Here is a 20,591-nt window from a genome sequence, read left to right on the forward strand (position 1 = left end):
CACCAAGGGATACTGGCAGATTCCCCTTGCTCCCAAAGACATGGAAAAAACAGCATTTTCAACGCCATCTGGTCATTACCACTTTACGGTACTCCCCTTTGGTTTGCATGGGGCGCCAGCTACATTCCAAAGAGTTATGGACACACTACTGGCACCTCACCTCCAATATGCGTCTGCTTACCTGGACGATATTGTGGTGTTTAGCAAAACCTGGGAGGACCATTTGTCTCACCTCAAAAATATACTGTCCAGTCTTGGGGAGGCCAGTCTCCACATCAATGCGAAGAAGTCCCGGTTTGCTTTCCAGCAGGTAAAATACCTTGGGTATCTGTTGGGCGATGGACAAATTAAGCCCCAGATGGAGAAATTGGAAGCCATTAAAGCTCTGCCTTACCCGACTTCAAAGAAAGAACTCAGGGCCTTCTTAGGACTGGTGGGCTATTACCGCCGGTTCATTGCTCAGTTTGCTAGCATGGCTGCTCCTCTCACCGACCTCCTTGGGAAGAATACCAAATCTGCTGCACTTCCTGCACCCTCTCTAGCGCAGTCTTCGGCTTTCCAAGCCTTGAAGGCCGCTTTGACTTCCTCATCTGTTCTCATTTCCCCTGACTTCCTTAAACCCTTCGTCCTCCAGACTGACGCTTCGGGGGTTGGAATTGGTGCGGTCCTTTCCCAAGAGGATGTGAATGGGGCTGAACGGCCTGTGCTCTTTATCAGCCGCAAGTTGTTTCCGAGAGAGCAGGCGTATTCAACGATTGAGAAGGAGTGTTTGGCTGTTCGTTGGGGTGTTGAGAAACTGAGGTACTATCTTGAGGGGAGGCCATTTGTGTTGTACACGGACCATGCTCCTTTAACTTGGCTTCAGCGTAATAGGGGGAACAATGATCGCATTTTGCGTTGGTTCTTGGCCCTGCAGCCCTTCCAGATAGAGGTCCGTCATCGAAAGGGTACATTGCAGGGGAATGTTGACTTTCTGTCCCGCTATCCGATTTCCCCCGATCGGGTCAATCCTGGGGGTGGGATGTGTCACGAAGCGGAGCTTCCTGACTTAGATGAACTCCCTGACTCGGACGGACGGGGTATCCTTGCTAATGCTTCTTCCTTTCCGCCCCGTCCGCAGGATCCTTTAGACGTTTCCTGGATCTCCCCGGCTCTGCCTCAGGGACGTGTACCTCTGTATCCTGACCCTGTGACGCTAGGGGCATGTCCAACCACACTCGCCCAATCAGGTCAGACGACGTCACTCGATACTGACCAACCGGACGAGGCGGGGGCGTTTAAGGAAGCTCCGATCTGGATTGCCGGCGCGAAACCTTCGGAACGCCAGTTGAAACACGAGGAGGACGCCACGGAGGAAGACGGAGCCGCTGTCGTGGAACCGCTGCTAGGACCCCTGAAGCTGAGTGACGACAAGCCAGGAGGCCAACGATACCACGAGCCGCCCCGCCACACTTCCAGGGGAGAAGTGTGGCTCCACAAGGTACGGGGTCGTTTCCAAGGGTTGTTCAAATCACGGGGTGGGACGGGGTAGTCTGAGGGTGGTCACTACTGTCGTATCTTGCCGGCCGCCTACACTCCCTGACTGATAGGTTTGGTGATAGTACCCTGGTGAACCCTCACTACCCTACCCTCCTCCCACATTTGTATAGGTCAAGCCCAGCCCTAACGTGGCTGTTTTTCTTTCCTTTTCTCCGAGTGATCTCCAGCCCTGTGATCAGCTCCCGCTTCCTCAAGACTGGAACCGAAGACCCGGACCCTTCCCCAAAGGAGAGGACCCTCGTGTATTGGTTGTTTGCTACCCAGGAGACTGTACTTAATATCTCGGTGTTGTTAAACCGAATAAAAATAGTTACAGACCTGTTCCACCTCGTAACGATTCTCATTCTTCCGTCTCCGTTCCCCACAAGCAAGAAACCCATTTTAAAATGGTAAACCTCCATGGTAAGGTTAGTGGGGCAGTGATAGCCACAGCCCCAGTCCAAGATGTCCTCCCTGAACAGGTCAGGAGGGCTGTGCCAGTCACAGCCCTATCCCAGAAAGATGCCTTTCCTGAACAGGTTGGCAAGGCTGTGATGGTCACAGCCCAAACCCAAACTGAGTCCCTTCCTGAAAAGGTTGGTGGAGTTGTGATGGCCACAGCTCAAACTCAGACAGATAATAGTGTTGTGAAGCCTGAAACAATGGATCACTCCACTCAAACTAAGAGCATTGAGGAGGAAGAAAAGTCTTCCCCCTCCCAGACACTAGGTGAGAGCCAGCCTCCTCAGGGAACTGACTCTACCCCTGGTGAAGGAACTGCCCCAGAGGTAGTCAGGCCTAGCCTGGCAGAGCCCCTGATGGCAGTGGAACCTTCCCCGGTGGGACCCAGTCTGGAGCAGGTAACCTGCCCCTCTCAACCCTGCCTCCATCAGCCCAGGGCTGTGGAGGTCAGGGAGGCCAGTGGTGGACCCCAAAGGGCCCCCTGTCCAAAAATCCCCAATCAGCAGATTAGGATCACTGAAGCTAGTAGTCCTAGCCAAGTGAAAATAAAACAAACTCCTGAGGGATCCCCCTTAAACTTAGGTAGGGAACTCCCACAGCTGGACACTGCTGGGCACAGCCAAACCTGGGGCCTAAAAACCCCAAACCTGACCTGTCCCTCCAGTAAGCCAAACAGAGGGACTCAGCCTCCAGCTTTAGGTAGCCAGAGGTTGACCCTGAGAGCTCATAGCAACTCAGTACTGGAAAGAAAGGCACATATGGTGGATAGTGATTGGAGGAAGTTGAGCCCAACAGTAGTGGAGTCTCACTTCAGTGCTCCATTCCCACACCAGCCTTTTACTTTGCCAAAGCACACCACAGGTAGTGATTCCCTATGGTGGAGACCCTCAGATACCCTTAGGGTGAGGGGTTGCTTAGTGGACCATGATACAGGGGGTAACCATGCCAGTGCATGTACCACCTCATATGGCCACTCAGGCAATATAGGCTTACCTGGTCAAGGATAGCCTTATCTCCTTTCGTTTGGGGGGGGGGGTTGTGTAGGAAGGTAGATGCCTGACTATGGTTACCCCCAACTTTTTGCCTGGTGTTTTGCTGGTTTTCCGACTTAGTTGACCTGGGGCCCTGCCAATCAGGACCCCAGGCCTACTGCTCTCTCTCTAAAATGGATTCCATGTACCTTAGGTACATTTCCAATTGGTACTGGGCCACCTTATCAGACCCTGTAACTCAGGGCATAGGTGTACCCAGGGCCTACCAGGGGCTGAAGCATGTATTATGCCACCCCTGGATGGCCATCTAAATCTAACACAACTGGCTGCACGACAGCTGGGGCAAGGTGGTGTAATCACCCTTTGCTTTAGATATAGTATACCTATATCTAACCCTAAAAATGGACACACAGATTCCTATCAGTCACTCCTATGGCAGGCCTTGACAATCCTGAAGGCAGAGTGCTTGGAATCGTGTGAAATGGTGCTCTGGCATGAGCTGAGCCAGTTTGCAGCTTGCGGAACCAAGTCCTAATAGCTGTTCCATGATAAACGCATACCATATACTCTTAAGTGCATTATAATCCTCGCGGTTAAATGCTATCTTTGGTATTGCTTTATCAAAACATGTCGAGTAAGGTGTCATACGAATTGGAATACTAACCCCTCGCCAATTCTGGCGACGGGGTTAGCATTCCACCCTTCTAGAGGGACACGACATGTATGTAACTGTGAACCCCGGTTAAAGTTAACTGAAGCCTCAGCTCCACAAAATGGATGCTGCCACCACAGACACGAGTCTGACCTCCTGCTGCTGGGAGTCCTTCCAGCGAGGAGAGCTTGGACAAAGGGTTTCCTGTCAGGGGCGGTGCTAGCACCATCCCAGACAGAGTTTTGTGTATCCTGGGTAGGCAGGGCTTTACAGGAAGGTGACTGCTGAGTGGCACCCCGGTGCTCACTACGCATCTGCCGGCTAGAACCAGTTCCAGGGGCACACCAGCCCCTGGCCTGGGGAAAGTCCGGCACGAGAGAGGGGTGTAACCACCCCCCTTCCTGGTCCCACCCCTAGGGCAGGACCTAGTCGCGTACCCACCCCTTTCTTTAGGATAAAGGCAGGTGCGGGGACCCTTCCAAATTAGATCATCTTTGAATCAAGAAACTACTTTCTACGAAAGGAACTCTCGACTTCTTCTCAAGATTTCTCCCTTGTGGCTAAGGAGTAGTCACCCTGCATCCGCAGGCACCATCTAAGAACTCTGCGGTTTGCTGCACGTCCTTCCTCAGGAATCCGACCGACCAGCACGACGAGACCCGGCTTCCCTGGCACCTCTGACCTCTACCTACCTCTACAGCTAAGCTGAGAACCGTAGGTGCGACGAGACCTCGAGGGACCGGCCATCATCAGAACTGCACGACTTCTATCCAGCACGACCGCCGAGGGATCCTCTGGTGAGTGCTTTGGGGTCCGAGAAGCCCCGACCCTGAGCAGCTCCAGCACCGAAGTCCAGCCTCCCAGCATCTCCACGATCTGCGTGGGGCCCTTCTGCTTTTTGCTGCTCACCGCGTTGTTTGGCTACTAGCCCGCTGGCTTGTGGCCTTCTTAACGACGCCCGACGACATCACTGCTGCTGGTCTGGTTGCTCCAGACTGGCCCTTGCTCCCTTCCAAAAGAGGAGCACCCCGGACCCTCCTGGTCCACTCCAGACGCCATTTTAGGTCCACCGCGTGGGCTTGAATTTGCTAAGACTTGTTGCCCCAATCCTGGGTCCAGCGACGTCGACAGCTTCATCCATCGTGGGACAGCTCGCACCTCCATCCTGGTCGCCGACAACGCCTCCTGGTCCGTGAGATCTGCAGAGCACAGCGTCGCCCACTCACCTAGTCGAGGTGACTACCATCCGGTGCCCTCCTGGTGCCACCTGACTACTGGCTAGTAGTCACGAACTTGGTCCCCTCTGCTTTCAGGTGTCATCCGTCTTCGATCCAGGCTTGGATCACTCAAACTATCTTCACTGGTCGCCTGCCAGCAACTTCTTTCTTCAGGCTCCTGGTTCGTCTACGAGGATTCCCGACGTCTTTTGAGACATATGCAGCTGCAGCCCCTGGGCTAGGTAACTTCGGCATTTCGGTGCCCCAACATAGCCTCACTATCCAAGGGTCAGGATCCACTGTCGTGTTCGATCTACCTAGTCGGGTTCGCCCGAGAACACTAACTTTGTGAAATCTAGCTACCATAGACTTTGTCCCGCATCCCGCGTGAGAGTGCATACTCTGCACCCGAGTCCCCTAGGCCTCCTACTAGTAATCTGAAGGTTCAGTAACGTAGTCCTAGCGATTCCAAAGCCTATTAGTCCAGTACTTACCTGCTAGTAATTTTGCATTCCACTTCCATAGTATATGGTTTTCCGTGCCCCTCGGGCATCTGTGTAAATTGTGCAACTTAAAGTATTTTCGTAAGAGTTTTGTTGTGTGCTTAGTACCCTGTCCTCATAAAGAGTACAGGGCTGTTGTGATTCTAATAAATACACTGTTTATTTTCATAACACTTGTGTGGTGTCCTTTCGCTTGGTGTTCAAGGGGTATATGTGATGGTATAACAGCTGGCTTAACACGCCCTCTAGAGTTTAGCCCGAAGACTGCTCGTATCCACGCTACTAGGATAGCTGGTCTATAAGGTTGACTTACAACCAATCAACATAAGGGTTGTTTGGACTGATACAAAGTGCTCACTAGAATAGTGAACATTATATATCAGGCCAACTCCTCACAATAATAATTCCTCGCTTATGATAGTGGTTTGGGAGGCAATATGCGATAATAAACATAAGCAGGCAGATGAATATTTCAAACTGGCGATAGATACGTTCAATGCGGAACTATGGGCCTTACCTTTTTCACAGGTGGCTTTTAACAAAGTAATAAATGGGTGCAGCAAAAAATTGTCGTCTTTATGGGATAAAGCAGTACTGGCAAAGAGATCCCATGCATGGATAGTTATTGCTTTGTATGGTATGCTAAAACCCCAAAGATATTTAGGAGACTCAAATAGCCAAAGGGCAAAGCTGAAGCTGATGAATCTCTGATTTGGAAATAGCCAATTTCTTGGAGACGCCCCTACATGGAAATTGATGAGCAGTGAGAGGGTGTGTCGCCTCAGTTATTACAAGAGGGAAGACCTTTATCATATCATCTGTGGCTGCCCTGCACTAATAGAGAAACGTAGGAGGCTGCTAAGGTCGGACTTTAATAGTCAAATTATACTAACATGCCGACAAGCAGTCATAGCAAGTTTACAAGGAGAAAGCTTGCAATTTACGGGTAGACTTCTGAAGTTTATAGAAATAGTGGAGAAGAAATTGCTTAACTGTGGACAATGAGGATGGTTTTATTTATACTTGGGTTTATACATTGATGAAAAGTTTCTTTTAATTATGTGGTTTTAATAATGTATGAAATGTAAGAAGACTTGTATAATGTTGTTTTAATTGTAGGTTTTTTGTAACTGAACAATAAATTCTTTTTCATTCATTCATTCATTCACTGATGAGAAACACCCAATCGGAACAGCTAAGGGTAAGCTGGCAAACAGAAATGGCAGAACTAGATGAGGGCGACTGGAGGGCAGGTACTGCAATTCTCCAGAGAGGTATTGATAAATGCACAATACAGCCTGGTCTAACTGGAAATACTACCCAGAGTCCACTTGTATAAAATTGGGCAGAATCAGTGATGAGATGTGCTATCACACTTGTAGACAGAGGTGTACCTTCCTCAATACGTTATGGGAATGCCCAAACTCCGAAAGTTCATGGAGCGTGTAACACAAAGGTTAGCGGACGCCAAGTGACTACATAGAGACGCACAGGTACCTCTGGTATTAGGGAATAGGGAGTGAATCGGATGCAACCTCATATAAGAAACCCCTGAGTAATTTGGTCTTTCTTATGGCCTAAAGGAGAAGTCGCACCCAAGTTGGGCAAAAGTGAAACTCCGACATTGAGTGACTGGGAGCAAGAGATGAATGTTTGCTATGCAAGAGAACAAAAGATATATAAGGGTCGAGGATGCCCCAAGAAATTCAATAAAAGAAATATGTGACAGACGTCTGTGAAGTGTTAGAGGCATAACTGGCGAAGAAGGAGAGACTGGGACCAGAGACCGGCGAAAGCACAACGCACACAGAGCTAAACCGTGAACTACCCTATTGACAAGAAGCAACCAAAGGTAGAACTGTGACACAGTTACTGCCGTGCTATGTTGTGTTATAAGAGGAAGATGTGACCTCGAAGATGCGGAGAGGGCCGGTGAGTGGGGAAAGAGCAGATTACTTTGTTACCGGTTACCTGTTTGACCATTTTATGTCTATGGAAAACTGAAGAAAATACTAAATAAATAAAAAAGATTGTTGAACAGGTGTTCAATAATTTTGACTGGCTACAAAAAAATGCAAGTGTGCAGTGCATAGAGCTTTTCATGTAGCAAATTGAGCAGACCTTCCCTCACAATACCTCTTTCATGTCCTGAGGTTTTCTGAGTAGTAAAAGCCCCCCCCTTCAAGCTGGGAGCTGTTGATGAAGGGTTAAAGAATCCCCTGCTTTCCCCACAAGTATACATTGTGAACTTCAGGGCTGTACAGTGAGCTAGGACCACGCCCAAAATGGTTGCAGAAGAAATGCAAACAACACAAAATACTGGATACTTGCAATTCCTGTAAATGAGATAAGAATATACACTTAAGAGACCCTCAGGAGACAAAAACTCAAACATAAAGCCCTCATTAAAATGTATTGGTAGTCCAGGGCTAAACACAAAGTGGTACTTTCCTGCTGAGCCCCAAAGAAAAGAGAAATTTCCTAGAAAAGATGGATATATTTTATTTAGTTTTTTTCAATTCTGAATTACAGTATTTACACAGGTGTGAAGAGAAATCTAGTACTTGTGATATATATTGCTGCTGTGTTGGTATATTAAGTAAAACATAAAGCAAAACCTTTTACATAGCAATTTTTTAGAAAACGAATCAGTGAATAATTGAGATGAAAGTAAACATTTGTATGTATCCATGTAAGATACATGCATAGCAGATATTAGTTCCACTACTTTCCCTTTAAACAATGTTACTTTTTTAGCTCTTCATTTGAGGATCATGGAGATGTACTGATAGACTAGATGGTGTACTCTATTCTTTAACTTATTTATTCAAATGTAATTTTTTGACAGGGAGGAAGCCTTACTGGATTACCTCTGGTAATTGACAATTATGTTCCTCCTTTGGAAGGGTTACCTATGTTCATCCTACGTTTGGCCACAGAGGTGAGTTAAGACTTCTTCAGTACCTGGATAAAAAATGGTTTACATTTTCTTTGCAAGTCAAGTATATTTTTTGTATATCTTTGGATCTAAAAATAAAATATCTCTCATGCTTCTACTGGTATCTTTTTCCTACGTTTTAGGTCTCGGCTTTAACCTGCTTCAGCTGGCAGTCGGCAGACCTATACATAATATATACTTAGAGTAGTCTTTGGGTCAGTCCATTGCTCATCATTGAATGTCTCTGTTGTCTGTCTCAGTTGTCTGCTCTTGATTTGACGGTTTCCCTCCCTAGTCTTCTGTTTGTCTTGCCAAGGAGGTTTTTAGGTCTGGATGAGTTGTATCCTTCCTTTGCATCCTTTACAGTTCTTATTTTTTTTCGTATTCTGCACTCCATGAGAGTGGGTGTGTTTCCCTGCTCTCTACACCATCTCCTTTCTGTGACCCTACTCGTCCCTTGCGTTCTCTCAAAAAGCACTGGCAAAGCAGATACCACAGTTTTTTAAAACCGCGACCTGTTGGCTTTGCCAGTTCTTGTTTTTAAATAAAGTTTTGTCATGTCCTGTGCGCATTTGCACCAGTAATGGGTGTCGGCGGATACATTGTGAAGAAAAACAATCTGAAAGGTTTTCAAAACGTGCTCTAATGTGTGATTTGTGTGTTGAGTTTTTAACATGCCAAAGGTGTGTGGGCTAAAATGTAGACAATGGCATACTTACATGAGGTTTCTGACATGTCACGTGTGCTTTCTTTAATTAATGATGTGCTTCTAAAGATGTTAACTATTATTTTTCGGTGCTTTGAGATAACAGTGCATTTTTTGTTCACTACCTTTTTTGTACTTTTCAGAGTTTTTTCAGAGCACCTTGAAATGTATGTTTTGGCTTGTTCAGTGGATTAAAAGAGCATCTAAACTATAATGCCGTAATGGGTACTCTACATCCACCGCTCCAAGCCGGCACAGTTTTCATGTTATCACTCTTTTAGCAACATTCTTATTAACATGTTTGTTTTAACAACTGCTTTGTGAATGTTCATACAATGATTAAAAATTAATTCTCTTTTAGGTAAACTGGGATGATGAAAAAGAGTGTTTCGAAAGCTTGAGTAAAGAATGTGCAATGTTCTACTCCATTCGAAAACAGTATATTTTGGAGGAAATTGCATCACCCGTGCTGCAGGTACTGGAGAAATTAAAACTTGATTGAGCATGCTTGCTTAAAAATCGTACATGCTTTCTCCTTGAGATATAATTTAAATATGCTGCCATTTTGCGCTTCGTTCTGCTCTGTCTTTTTTGTTTTAAATCTTTTATTGAAGTTTCAACAAGACAGACATAGGACACGTCAACAATACAGGCGTGCATGCAGTCGCCCGACAAACTGTAGCTATCCCACCCTCCCCTAACAGCGGGGCCCAGTGGTGCTGCGTAGACTATGTCCATGGGTGCTGGGGAGGCCCAATAGGCGATGCACAGCTCCGATCCGGTCCTATGAACATCCAACCATCCCCCCCCATCCCACCCGCAACTCCCCTTCCCCGGTGTGGCAAGTGCAGTGACATCGATGTTCGTGAGGCCCATTGGATAGGCAGGATTTAGTTGGGTGATCTGGGTTCCCCCCGAAAGTCGTCTGGGAGCCGAAGCACCCTGAGGTATTTTGGGAAGGTTATTTCGTTAAATTCCTCCGATAGGAGAGAGACGAGGGGCTGCCATGTCTCGAGGAATGCGTCTCTAGTTTGAGTGAGGGAGGACTGTATTTTCTCCATTCCCATAATATACCATAGGCGGTGGAGCCACCCCGTGTGAGTAGGCCTCCTGGAGGTGCCCCACAAAGAAAGGATGTGTTGGGTGGCTGCCCCCATCGCTAGCCCCATCTGTCGTCCCCTGATCGATTTGAGTGGGAATGTGATAGCATTGGGAAGGCCAAGAATCGTGTATGCTGGAAACCGGGGAATGTCCGTGTCGAAGTGTGTGTCAAAGCTCTTGAGCACCTCCTCCCAGTACCCCTGAACCTCTGGGCATTCCCACAGGATGTGAGTTAGTGTCCCTTGTTGTCCGCAACCCCTGCAACACCCGGGGTCCCTGCGCAGGTTGCTGTGATGAAGCCGCGCCGGTGTAAGGTGCCAGTAATACGCTATCTTCACCGTCGCCTCTTTACTGGCTACATTGCGGGCGGTATGGTGGGCCCTGAAGTATATGTCTTGCCATTCCTTGTCTGTGAAGGTGCGTCCCAGTTCGCGCTCCCATCTATTCTGTCCCGCCGACCGCGCAGCGGGGGGAGGCGGCCCGAGCTTCGCGTAGAGGTCAGTGATTGCGTGTTTGTCATTCGTTTTCGTGTGGAGCCATTTTTCGTAGTCTGTTAGGGGTCTGCTCACGTGGGGTAGCACATCCCTCTCCGTGAGCCAGTGCCTGATTTGGAAGTATTGGAAGCGTTGGATCTGCGGGAGTGTGTAGCCGTCTTGCAAAGTGCGCATCTGCATAAAGCCTGTAGGGTCAAAGAGGTCTCCAGCCGCCTTGCAGTCAGAGTCCTGCCACTACAGGAACGACCCGGGGGTCAATCCCGGGGGGAACGCTGGGTTCCCAAACAAAGGGGACATCGGGGACGGGAACGTGGTAAGGCCCCTCGGGACCGCTACTCTGTCCCAGACCTGCATTATCGTTCGCGTGATGGGCGATTTCCGGAGGTATGAAGGCCTGTCTCTGCGTCCCCGGAATGGGACTTTCCATAGGGACATCTGGCCCATGGCCCGGTCTTGAAACAACCACTGCTTCTCCGACTCGGGCCTACTCCATTCCAGGAGATAGCGGAGTTGCGCCGCTTGGAAGTAGCGATGCAGGTCAGGGACCCCGAGTCCGCCCTCCGCTGTGGTCCGCGTGTTTAGGTCTCTCCTCAGACGCGGCGCTTACCTGCCCACACGAAGCGTGTAATGGCGTCCTGTAACTGTTAGAGCACGCCGAGTGGGGGAGTGACCGGGATGGTTTGGAACAGGTACAGGACCTTAGGTAGTAGGGTCATTTTTATTGCCGCCACACGTCCCAACCATGAAAGTGGTTGACGGCTCCATCTTGCCAGATCCCCTTTCAGGGCCGTCAGCAGAGCAGCATAGTTGTGCTCGACCGTTTGGGTTGTATTCGGGGTTAGGGAGATGCCTAGGTAGGGTATGGTCATCTGAACCTGGAGGTCCCCGTATGTCTAATGGCCTCGTCTTGCCGCCTTCGCGTTCCGACCTAGGGGCAGGACCAGGGACTTCTCCACGTTCATTTTGAACCCCGAGACATTCCCAAAGCTCGCCATCTCCGAGAGGAAAGCCGGTACCGACGTCCGGGGGTTCTCCAGGGCCGCCAGGATGTCGTCCGCGTACAGACTTATGGTCTGTGGTTCTCCACCAAACCGGATGCCTGTAATGGATCTGTTGTCCCGGATTCGCTGGGCTAGTGGTTCAATATAGAGAGCAAATAGCAGGGGCGAAAGAGGACACCCCTGCCTGGTTCCTCGTCGGATGTCTAGAGTCCTCGAGCGTACCCCATTGACTATGACCTTGGCCTGTGGGGCTGCATAACAGCCAGCGACCCATGTGCGGAACCGGTCCCCGAACCCAAAGCGCTCCAGGACTGCGTCCAGATATCCCCAGTCCACCCTGTCGAACGCCTTCTCGGCATCCACAGAGAGTAGGACCGCGTCGGAGTCATTGTAGTGGGCCCTATCAATGACATGAAGCAGGCGCTTGGTATTGTCAGCACACTGCCTGTTGGGGATAAATCCCGCCTGGTCTGGTTCAATGATGCCCGGCAGGCACGGGCCCAGTCTAGCCGCCAGCACGCCCGTGAACAGTTTTAGGACGAGGTTGAGTAGAGAGATGGGTCTGTATGCCTTACATTGGGACGGGTCCTTGCCCGGCTTAGGGAGGACCACGATGTCAGCCTCCAACATGTCTTGTGGGATGGATCCTCTGCCCTGGAAGGAGTTGAAAAGCCTCGTTAATACTGGTGCGATTTGGGGGCAGAAAGCCTTGTAGAAGCTTGCCGAAAAGCCGTCCGGGTCCGGGGCCTTCAGAGGCTTGAGACGCGCGATCGCGGAGACAACCTCCTCGATTCAGATGGGGGCATCGAGGGAGGCCCTGGTGGGTTCATCCAGGGGCGTTATCTCCGTAGCTTGGAGGTAGGCGGCAGCGGAAACCCCCCCAGCAGGCGGCTCCGCCGTATACAACGCGGCATAAAACTCGCGGAAGGCTTCCGCTATGTGGTCATCTTCTTGGACGACCGTCCCATCCCGGGTACGGATGGAGGAGACCTTCGCCCGCAGGGTCTTGGCTTTAAGGCAGCTCGCCAGCAGGCGACCTGTCTTATCACCGCCCACATAGTAAGTGTGGCGCAGTCTCAGGGCCGCGTACTCCGCCCTATCCAAGTCTAAGCTGGCAAGTTGGGCCCTGACCGCCTTAAGCTGCCTCCAGATCCTGGGGGCTCCGGTCCCACTGTGGGCTTGCTCGAGTTCAAGCGCTTGAGTGGATAAGGATTGTCTCTTTTCCCTCCGTCCCTTGGCTTCCGCCGCGGCTACCGAAATCAGTTCTCCCCTCGCCACCGCTTTAAGCACCCCCCACACCGCGGCTAGGGAGACCTCAGGGGTGTCGTTGGTCTGCAGATATTCCGTGATGCGGTCCCGGAGCCGCTGCATCACCCCCTCATGCTGCAGGAGTGCATCATTGAGGCGCCATCTGCCTTTCTTTTGTGCGACCCTAGGGGCATGCATGTGCACCACGAGCGCATTGTGGTCTGACAACGCCGCCGGGACCACCTCCACATCTTCTACCAGGGGGGACACGTCCGCGGTACCGAAAAAGTGGTCGATGCGTGCGTAAGTTCGGTGCACGTGGGAGTAAAAAGTGTATCCTGGGGCAGCGGGATGGTGTTTGCGCCACAGGTCCACGAACCCCTCCTCCGACAGCCATTGACTCCCCTCTTGTGAGATCGCCCCGGCAAACCCCTGTCGGTGGCCGGACCGGTCGATAGTGGGGTCCATCACCAGGTTTGTGTCCCCGCCCACTAATATGGCTTTAGTGTTGGGTTGCAGTGTGTCTGCCAGAGCCCCCCTAAGGAATGGTTCTTGCCTGGTGTTTGGAGCATAGAGAGAGCCTACCACCATATCCAACCCCCCTATATGGACAGTGTGGGCTAAGAATCTCCCCTTAATTTCAGCTACCTTGTCCCCAACCGTCCCCCTAAAGTGGCGCCCTACCAGCAATGCCACCCCCGCCTTCTTCTCCAGGGTTGAGGAGTAGTGCTGAATCGTAAAGGCCCTGGATCGCATCCTGTGCCAATCCTTGGAAAGTAGGTGAGTTTCTTGGAGCAGACAGATCCCCGCCCCAGAGTTTTCCAAGAAAGACAGGACAGCCCTGCGCTTTACGAGGTTATTAAGCCCCTTCACATTTAAGGTGAGAACCTTCAGGGTAGGGCTAGCCATTCATGAGGGATTGTGAGCGGCGCAACCTGTCTGGCACCCCTGGGGCCTGCCCGGTCCCCGTGTCGGCCCATCTCTATTCCCAAATACCACACCGGGAGGGTCAGAATGTCGTGTTCCCCACCCACCCCCGACCCCAACTCCCCCAACTGTCCCCCCTCCAACCCTCCCCTCCCCCCCACCTCCCAACCCCCTTCTCCTCCCCCCTGAACTCCCCCAAACACAACTTCCAAAGTCTCGGGCCTATCGGGACAGAGTCCAGGTCCGTAGATCATCATAGAAAGGGAGGGCATGGTGGCGGCCAACTCTCCGGCACCCCGACCCCTCACCCCCGATAAAGAAGGCTAATGAGGGCAATCTCCTGTGGCCGAAGCATCAATGTTTGGCGGTAGTATTGTCTGCCACTTCTTGCACTGCCGCCTCTCGCTCCTGGGCGGCCAGGAGAGGATCCGGCCTCCGAAAGGATCTAGGGGATCGACGTCTCCGCACTGTCTGCCAGCCGCCCCCGGACCTCTGGCTGGCACCATCTGTAGAGCTGGGATGGGGGGGTCTCACCCGTGGCGTCATCCTCCGGCGGGTTGATGTCCAGCACAGCACAAGTGTCCCGGAGGGAGCGAAGCTGATGCAGAGACCCCTTCCACTTAAAGATGAGGCGGAACGGGTGGCCCCAGGTGTAGGGCACGCCTTTGTCTCTTAGGAAATCAGTCGCCACTTTGAAGGAGCGCCTCTTCTTCAGGGTGATGGCGGAGAGGTCCTGAAAGAGGGCCACTTGGACACCTCGGAAGGTGACCGGTTGTCGCGCTCGGGCCTCCCGCAAGATTCTCTCCTTCAGAAGGAAGTCCGGTAAAAAGGCCAGAATGTCAGGCGGGGGGGCGGTGCCCGGCGTTCCGGGCCGACCCTGTGAGCGTGATCAATCCGGATTTCAAAATCTCCTGGTTCCCCAAGGATCTCCCGGAATAAGTCCTGCAGATACGTCGTGGTGCTGTTCCCCTCCGATTTCGATGGAACCCCCCCGGACCCTGATGTTGTTCCGTCGGGAACGGTTCTCAAGGTCCTCCGAGTGGGCCTGGAGTTTCACTTGCTGGTCCTGCAGGCGTATGATTTCCTGTTGTAGCCGTTCCACCTCCATGCTGCGGGATTGGTCTGCCTCTTCCATTGCCGCCACCCGTTCTCCCAGGCCATCCACGTCTCTGCGCAGCTCCTTCTGCTCCCCTGCTAGCTCCTGTTTCAGGGTCTGAAAGTCCTCTCTCAGGGTGTTGAAGAGGGAGGCCAAGAAGGCCTTTGTGATGGGTGCCGCGTCGTCGTCCGTGGTCGAGGCGGTAGTCGGTGTCTTTGGGGGCGATTGCGCCGGGGTTTTCTCCGGTTTGGCGACATTCTTGTGGAGTAAGTCCGATATTGTGCGGTTGCCCTTGCGCCCCGTGTTGGCCATGGTGGTGATCAGGCAGGGGGGGGCGAGAGAGAGGGGTCCCCGCTCCTTGGCCGCCAAAAACTGCAGGCAGCTCGGGTCCAGCTGCGTCAGACTCCCCGGGGGGGGGGCACGCTCGGCCTGGACGCTCAGAGGCCTCTGTGCAGTGGGGGGGCGGGAACCCTGTGTTTGCCAACCCCGATGTGGGTCACAGCGTTGTCTACTGGGTGCCCTCCGATCCCAGGGACCGTGTCCGCAGCCCCGGAGCTCCCTGTGCTGGGCTGGCCGTTGCGGGCCTTAGGGAGAGTGTGTCTGGCGCACGTGGTCCGTGGGATTGGCTCTTCAGGTCAGGCCTCCTCGTATCCCCTGGCGAGCTGCCATGTATGTCCCGCTCTCTGGTCTTGGGGCTATGCTACATAGGGCCCGCGTGGGTCATCTGGCGGGAGCGGCGCGTCCGAGACCGCGGCCAGAAATCCAATTGGCGCTATCACCTGCTCGGCCCCTGATCGATGGCGCCGCCCTAGCACAGGTACAGTCTCAGGGGTATCAGTGGCAGCTCCTCAGTGCCAGGCGCCGCTGCAGCTTTGTCCCGCCTCGTGTATGTCTCGGGCCCGGTCCTCCCAGTGCTCCTCCTTTGTCTCTCCACACCCCCCTCCACACCTTACCGGCTGAGCTGCTCGTCGCTGGAGGGGGGGGGGGGGGGGGGGGGTCGCTGCCACCGTCTCCGCTGCTGGGCTGTCGCTCCAGGCGGCCGCACCTCTGCATATGCTCCAGGCCCAGACTAGGCCCGAAGCCGGGGGCTCAGTTGTCTCGAAGGGCCGCCGTACCCTTCGGTCCTCAGGCGAGGCACTGCTGGGCCGCTCCGCCGACGCCCGGCCTGGTCTCCGCTCCGCCCCCAATCCGGGGCCGCTGCCGGCCTACCGCTTCCCCTCGCCGCAGCCTCCGCCGCCGGAGCTCAAGAAGCCCCGCAGGCACCGGCCGCCTCTCTCCACGCTCCCCAGCCTCGAGTCTCCGGAGCCGGCTCCTGGTGCCGCAGCGCTCCGCCAGCGGTGCCGTCAAATCGACACCCGCGCGGCACCGGGTGGTCGGGTTCACTCTAGGGTGCCGAGCTATCGAGGAGAAGGGGAGAGAATCCGCTATAAAGCCGAGTTTTAGGGCTTAGGGCCGGGGAGCCTCCGAGAGAGCGTCCGCTCAGTCTGCCATCTTAGCCACGCCCCCCTGCTCTGTCTTTTTTTAAAAAATCCAACGGCTGTGCAGGCAGTTCACTCATGAAATATGGCAGTAATTTAGTGGTGTGGTAAGCAAAAACGACTATTCTTGCAACATGACTGTGTCTATGAACTGTACACCATTCCCTGGGACCGGTAACCTCCTGCTCGACTAGTGTTCACCTCTGTTGCAGATGTGCATATTAAAGTGTGAAAAAAACGTTGACAAAGCCTGTAGGTTTGGCGTCTGAATAGTGAATGCAAAAAGAAACACTAACCGTTCAGGCACCCACACAGAGCAAGCTCATAGCCAACGCACATGCTTGCATACAAACAGGGAACTATACACACACTTTAGCACTTAAAAGGCATCAATTCAGGTTGACCAGTTGTCCTAAATAAAACTGTGCAGCTTGGAGTATACAGTGCAATGACTCCTCGCCACAGAGGAAATGTGGTCTAGATGTGCTTTGCTTGCAGATTGGGCATCATGTGAGTCTTACTTTACCTTTCTCCGAGATGCAGCTTCGTCTTCGTTGTTGCATTCGTGCCTTATATTAGGCCAGTTTGCAATGGATGATACTTTTTTATAACTTGGGCAGAGAACATTTGGGGATCTCGAGCATTATGAAAACAAATATTTATAAAAGTATGCCTTGTAAATGTGGTCCCATTATGCTCCCTGATGGCTTGTATGGACGTGATATTAGGTGGTGCCCTCCCCCCTTGATATATAATGCGTGCATCACTGGGTGGGTAGGTGGTTCATTATCTGTCATGCCCTACTCTGACCAAAATGTCACCAGCAGTTGTACATACAGGAGAAATTGGCCTAGTGGAATGTCATGCTCTTTCTGTAGTTGGACAACCGGGAGAAGCTGGGTGTCGTGAAAGAGTCTACCTACAGAGTCTAGGGAACCGTTGTGCCATTCTGCCAGTTGGTCTGCTGTGAAGGGCTCCAAGGTCCGGAAGGCCATGGAGAGGAATTGCAGGGACGTACGGAAGTATTTGTTTGGTCAAGTAGGAAATCCTGGTCAGACGCTTCCTAGCGACACAGGCATGGAGGGACCAGGATAGACGTGTTTCATGGTAGGGTGTAGGAGCTGGTGTAATGTGTTTGGGAAGGGGGCCTTCCCCTGTGCTTGTTTTGTACAGGTGTGTGCCTGCCAGCCATTGGGACATCTATTGGAGTTGCGCTGCGAGGGGGTAGGATTCGAAGGATGGGGCTTCTAGTCCTCCCTGAACCAGCAGCAGCTGGATCTTGTTGAGGGCCACTCCTCACCTACCATCTTCCTATAGCAGGTCCCCCAGCAGCTGGTCCACGTCTCAAAAGAATCGTTGGCAGGGGACTACCGGTACATTAACAATGTAATATAATAGCTGGGGAAGTATTATAATTTAGGAAAGGGCAACTTTGGCAAAAGTGCATTTGGGACTTAATGGCTGTGAAAGCTCGTTGTAGGCTGCATTTGAACAGATCATATTGAGAGTGATATAATCAGATCCCCAGGTAGTGCACCGTTGCCTAGATATCTCTTGTGGCAGCCCGGTGCAGTGGAATTAGAAGAAGCACAGTTTCCTCCAGTTTACTTGGAGGTTGCTGAGATTGAAGCCACATCTGCTGCCGCATTGCAGTGATATAATAGTACGTCGTCTGCATAGAGAGACACTGCGTGTATGGTTCTGCCAAGGGTGATGCCCCATTGCCTACCCTCTAAGCGAAGTTGTGCACTAGTGGCTCCATTTTAATGGCAAAAAGGATTGGGGAGAGGGGACAGCCCTGGCAGTTCCCTCGACCAATTGGGAAGGGGAGGTAAGATTAAACAGCAAGAAGTCAGGTAAGTGTATAGAGGTTTTGTGGATGCTAAGAGGCGTATGTCCAACCATGCCATTCGTAGGACGTCGAAAAGGAAATCCCAACACAGGGATTCGGAGGTCTTCTTGAGGCCCAATTTGAGGTATGCCATGTGGGTAGTGCACTGATGCTAGGTCCGTTACATGAAAGAGGTGTGTTACCAAAATGAGGCTTTATTAAAGTATTGGTTTAAATTAAAATGTGCCTAATCAAATTCATTCAGAACATTCCTTGGCGAGGAATTTGATTTGTCAGACTACTTAAACAACACTCCTATTAAACCTCTCTTACAAGACTTTAAGATGGCACCTCCATGAGAGCATATCTCTCACAACACTTGAAGCAAATACTGAGAAAAGTAATCATTTATCTATTTTGCAAAAAAAGACCTTCAATTCCAACTACACCATAAACTTGCTATTTCGTGGGAGACCAGAATTCAATATCTACTTCATTTGATTATTTGAAGTAGGAGAGGTCGTGCAATTCTGAAGACACAAGGCAAAATATCACCGGCAGATTTTGCGAATACAAAAATGAGAAATTGGCTCGCATTACATGCTGCTGTCCAGTCTAATTCGAACGCAACATGTGTCCAGCACCTGCTTTTAATGACTGAATACACAAACATTTAAAGCTGCTATTTCTTCTGGTTTTAATAGTACAGAAGGCATTCTAATAAGCAGCTTTGTGAAATGTATAGTCTCAGTTTTTAAATGGATGAATAAACTGTATAAAATAGACATTTTTTAAAAACATTGGTGTGAGATAGAAAATAGACATCAGTTATCTAATGTAGGTGAAATGGCCATGGGAATGCAGATACCTTTACCATGCTGGAATTTTTCTCAGCTTATCATCATGTAGGACTGCATCACAAGTCAAGGGATCCGACTACCTTCTTCACAATAGAAGTATTGTTCAGTTTCTGCGCGGTGCCATTTGGCCTTTGGTTACTACAGCAGAATTTAAAGAATGTTGCACAAGCTTTTAAGAGATTTGCTGGGGGTCCTAGTTTGGAGAATTACATTTTGGTAGCAGGAAATGCTAAACAATTGCATGAAATTGAGTTGAATAGAGATTTGGATATTTTAAGCGAGAAATGTTTGACAGTTCAGAGTGGACTCCGTAATATTTTTTTTTAAATACATTTGATTACATTTTCATAAGTGTCAACGCAGTATCAGTAAAGTTGCAGCTTGTACAGCATAATTACAACGGGTAATAGCCCGCCCACCGTCGACACCTCTAGTCAAGGATGCCCTGTACTTCAGATTTTACATGGTAAGAAAAAAAGTAATAGGTTTACAAATATATTTGTAGTCCTGTCTTTCTCCAAGTAACCTTTAGTCATTGTTGTGGATTTGGCTATTGCACAATCTTAGCACTGGCAATCTTGGCGGACATACCAATTCTCCTCGCTCATTCTCCATATAGAACAGCACTGGTTGCCGCTTTTAATAAGGTTGTCTCTGTTCTTGTCCATGTGGGCAAGTAGTTTTTCCAAGTCCATGGTTTCTCAATTGTGCCAACACCATGTGGGCAGGTTGGGTTTACAGGCTGCTTCCAGTATTTTGCAATAGTCATTCTGGCTATCAGCAAAAGTTGGTAAGCCAATTGCTAATTAGGTAGGATTCGCCTTCCCAATCTTTTGGGTGCAACCCCAGTACTGTTACTACTGGTTTAGCTGGTATTGGAACAGCTGTTGTTTCCTTTATAGCTGCTAGAACTTCCTTCTTAAAATCCTGCATCTCGGACCAACTCCACCAGACATCCAGCAGGGGTACCTTCCAGACCACACCCCCTCCAATTTTTATTTGTGGTGTTGCTTGGGAGCATTTTCTGTTGGGCAAGTTACCAACCTTTATTGTCAACTTCCTATATAGATCTCTCCAAAGCATCTCCCAGCATCTAATAGGGATGTAACTCTGCAATGCATTCGATCATCTGCAAGTGTCTTATGTTGAAGAAGGGCTTAATACTTGTAGATGCCCAGTATTCATCCTTTGGTTCTGTGATATGTAGTAAGGAGCTTGCCTCTTGTGTGAACAGTTGTTTTGCAGCCTAATTATTTGTAGCTGTAGGACCTAGCGGTGTGTCAGTTGGTATCCTAATCTTTCTGGTTTCTGGGGGTTGTATGTTTTTTTTACAGTCCATGAAGGTTTTAATATCTCCATTTAAGAAAATGTCTGCTATCATTTGACAGTCACTTGCTATCCACTGTGGATGGAAGTTAAGTCCTAGTGCTGGTGGGAAGTCTGGATTATCAAGAATTGGGATTAATGGGGATGCAAATATTGTGATGGAATATTTATTTATTTATTTATTTGCAGGTTTGTACCGCGCTGGCTTCACTCCCAAGGGATTTGAGGGCAATTGCATCCC

The 20,591-nt window shown here is 50.6% G+C and overlaps 1 protein-coding gene across 1 annotated transcript in view; it reads left to right on the top strand.

Moving 5' to 3' along the window:
* MLH1 (mutL homolog 1) overlaps positions 1-9,490 on the top strand; it is a 373,421-nt gene extending 363,931 nt beyond the window's left edge. Inside the window, exons 17-18 of the mRNA XM_086967291.1 lie at positions 8,193-8,285; positions 9,350-9,490. Of these exons, the coding sequence (XP_086823417.1) occupies positions 8,193-8,285; positions 9,350-9,490 (234 nt within the window). The remainder of the gene's footprint in view (positions 1-8,192; positions 8,286-9,349) is intronic.
* Positions 9,491-20,591: the final 11,101 nt, after the last annotated feature.

Source organism: Lissotriton vulgaris, chromosome 4_1 (assembly GCF_964263255.1).
Source record: "Lissotriton vulgaris chromosome 4_1, aLisVul1.2, whole genome shotgun sequence".
In the NCBI taxonomy this organism is placed as follows: domain Eukaryota; kingdom Metazoa; phylum Chordata; class Amphibia; order Caudata; family Salamandridae; genus Lissotriton; species Lissotriton vulgaris.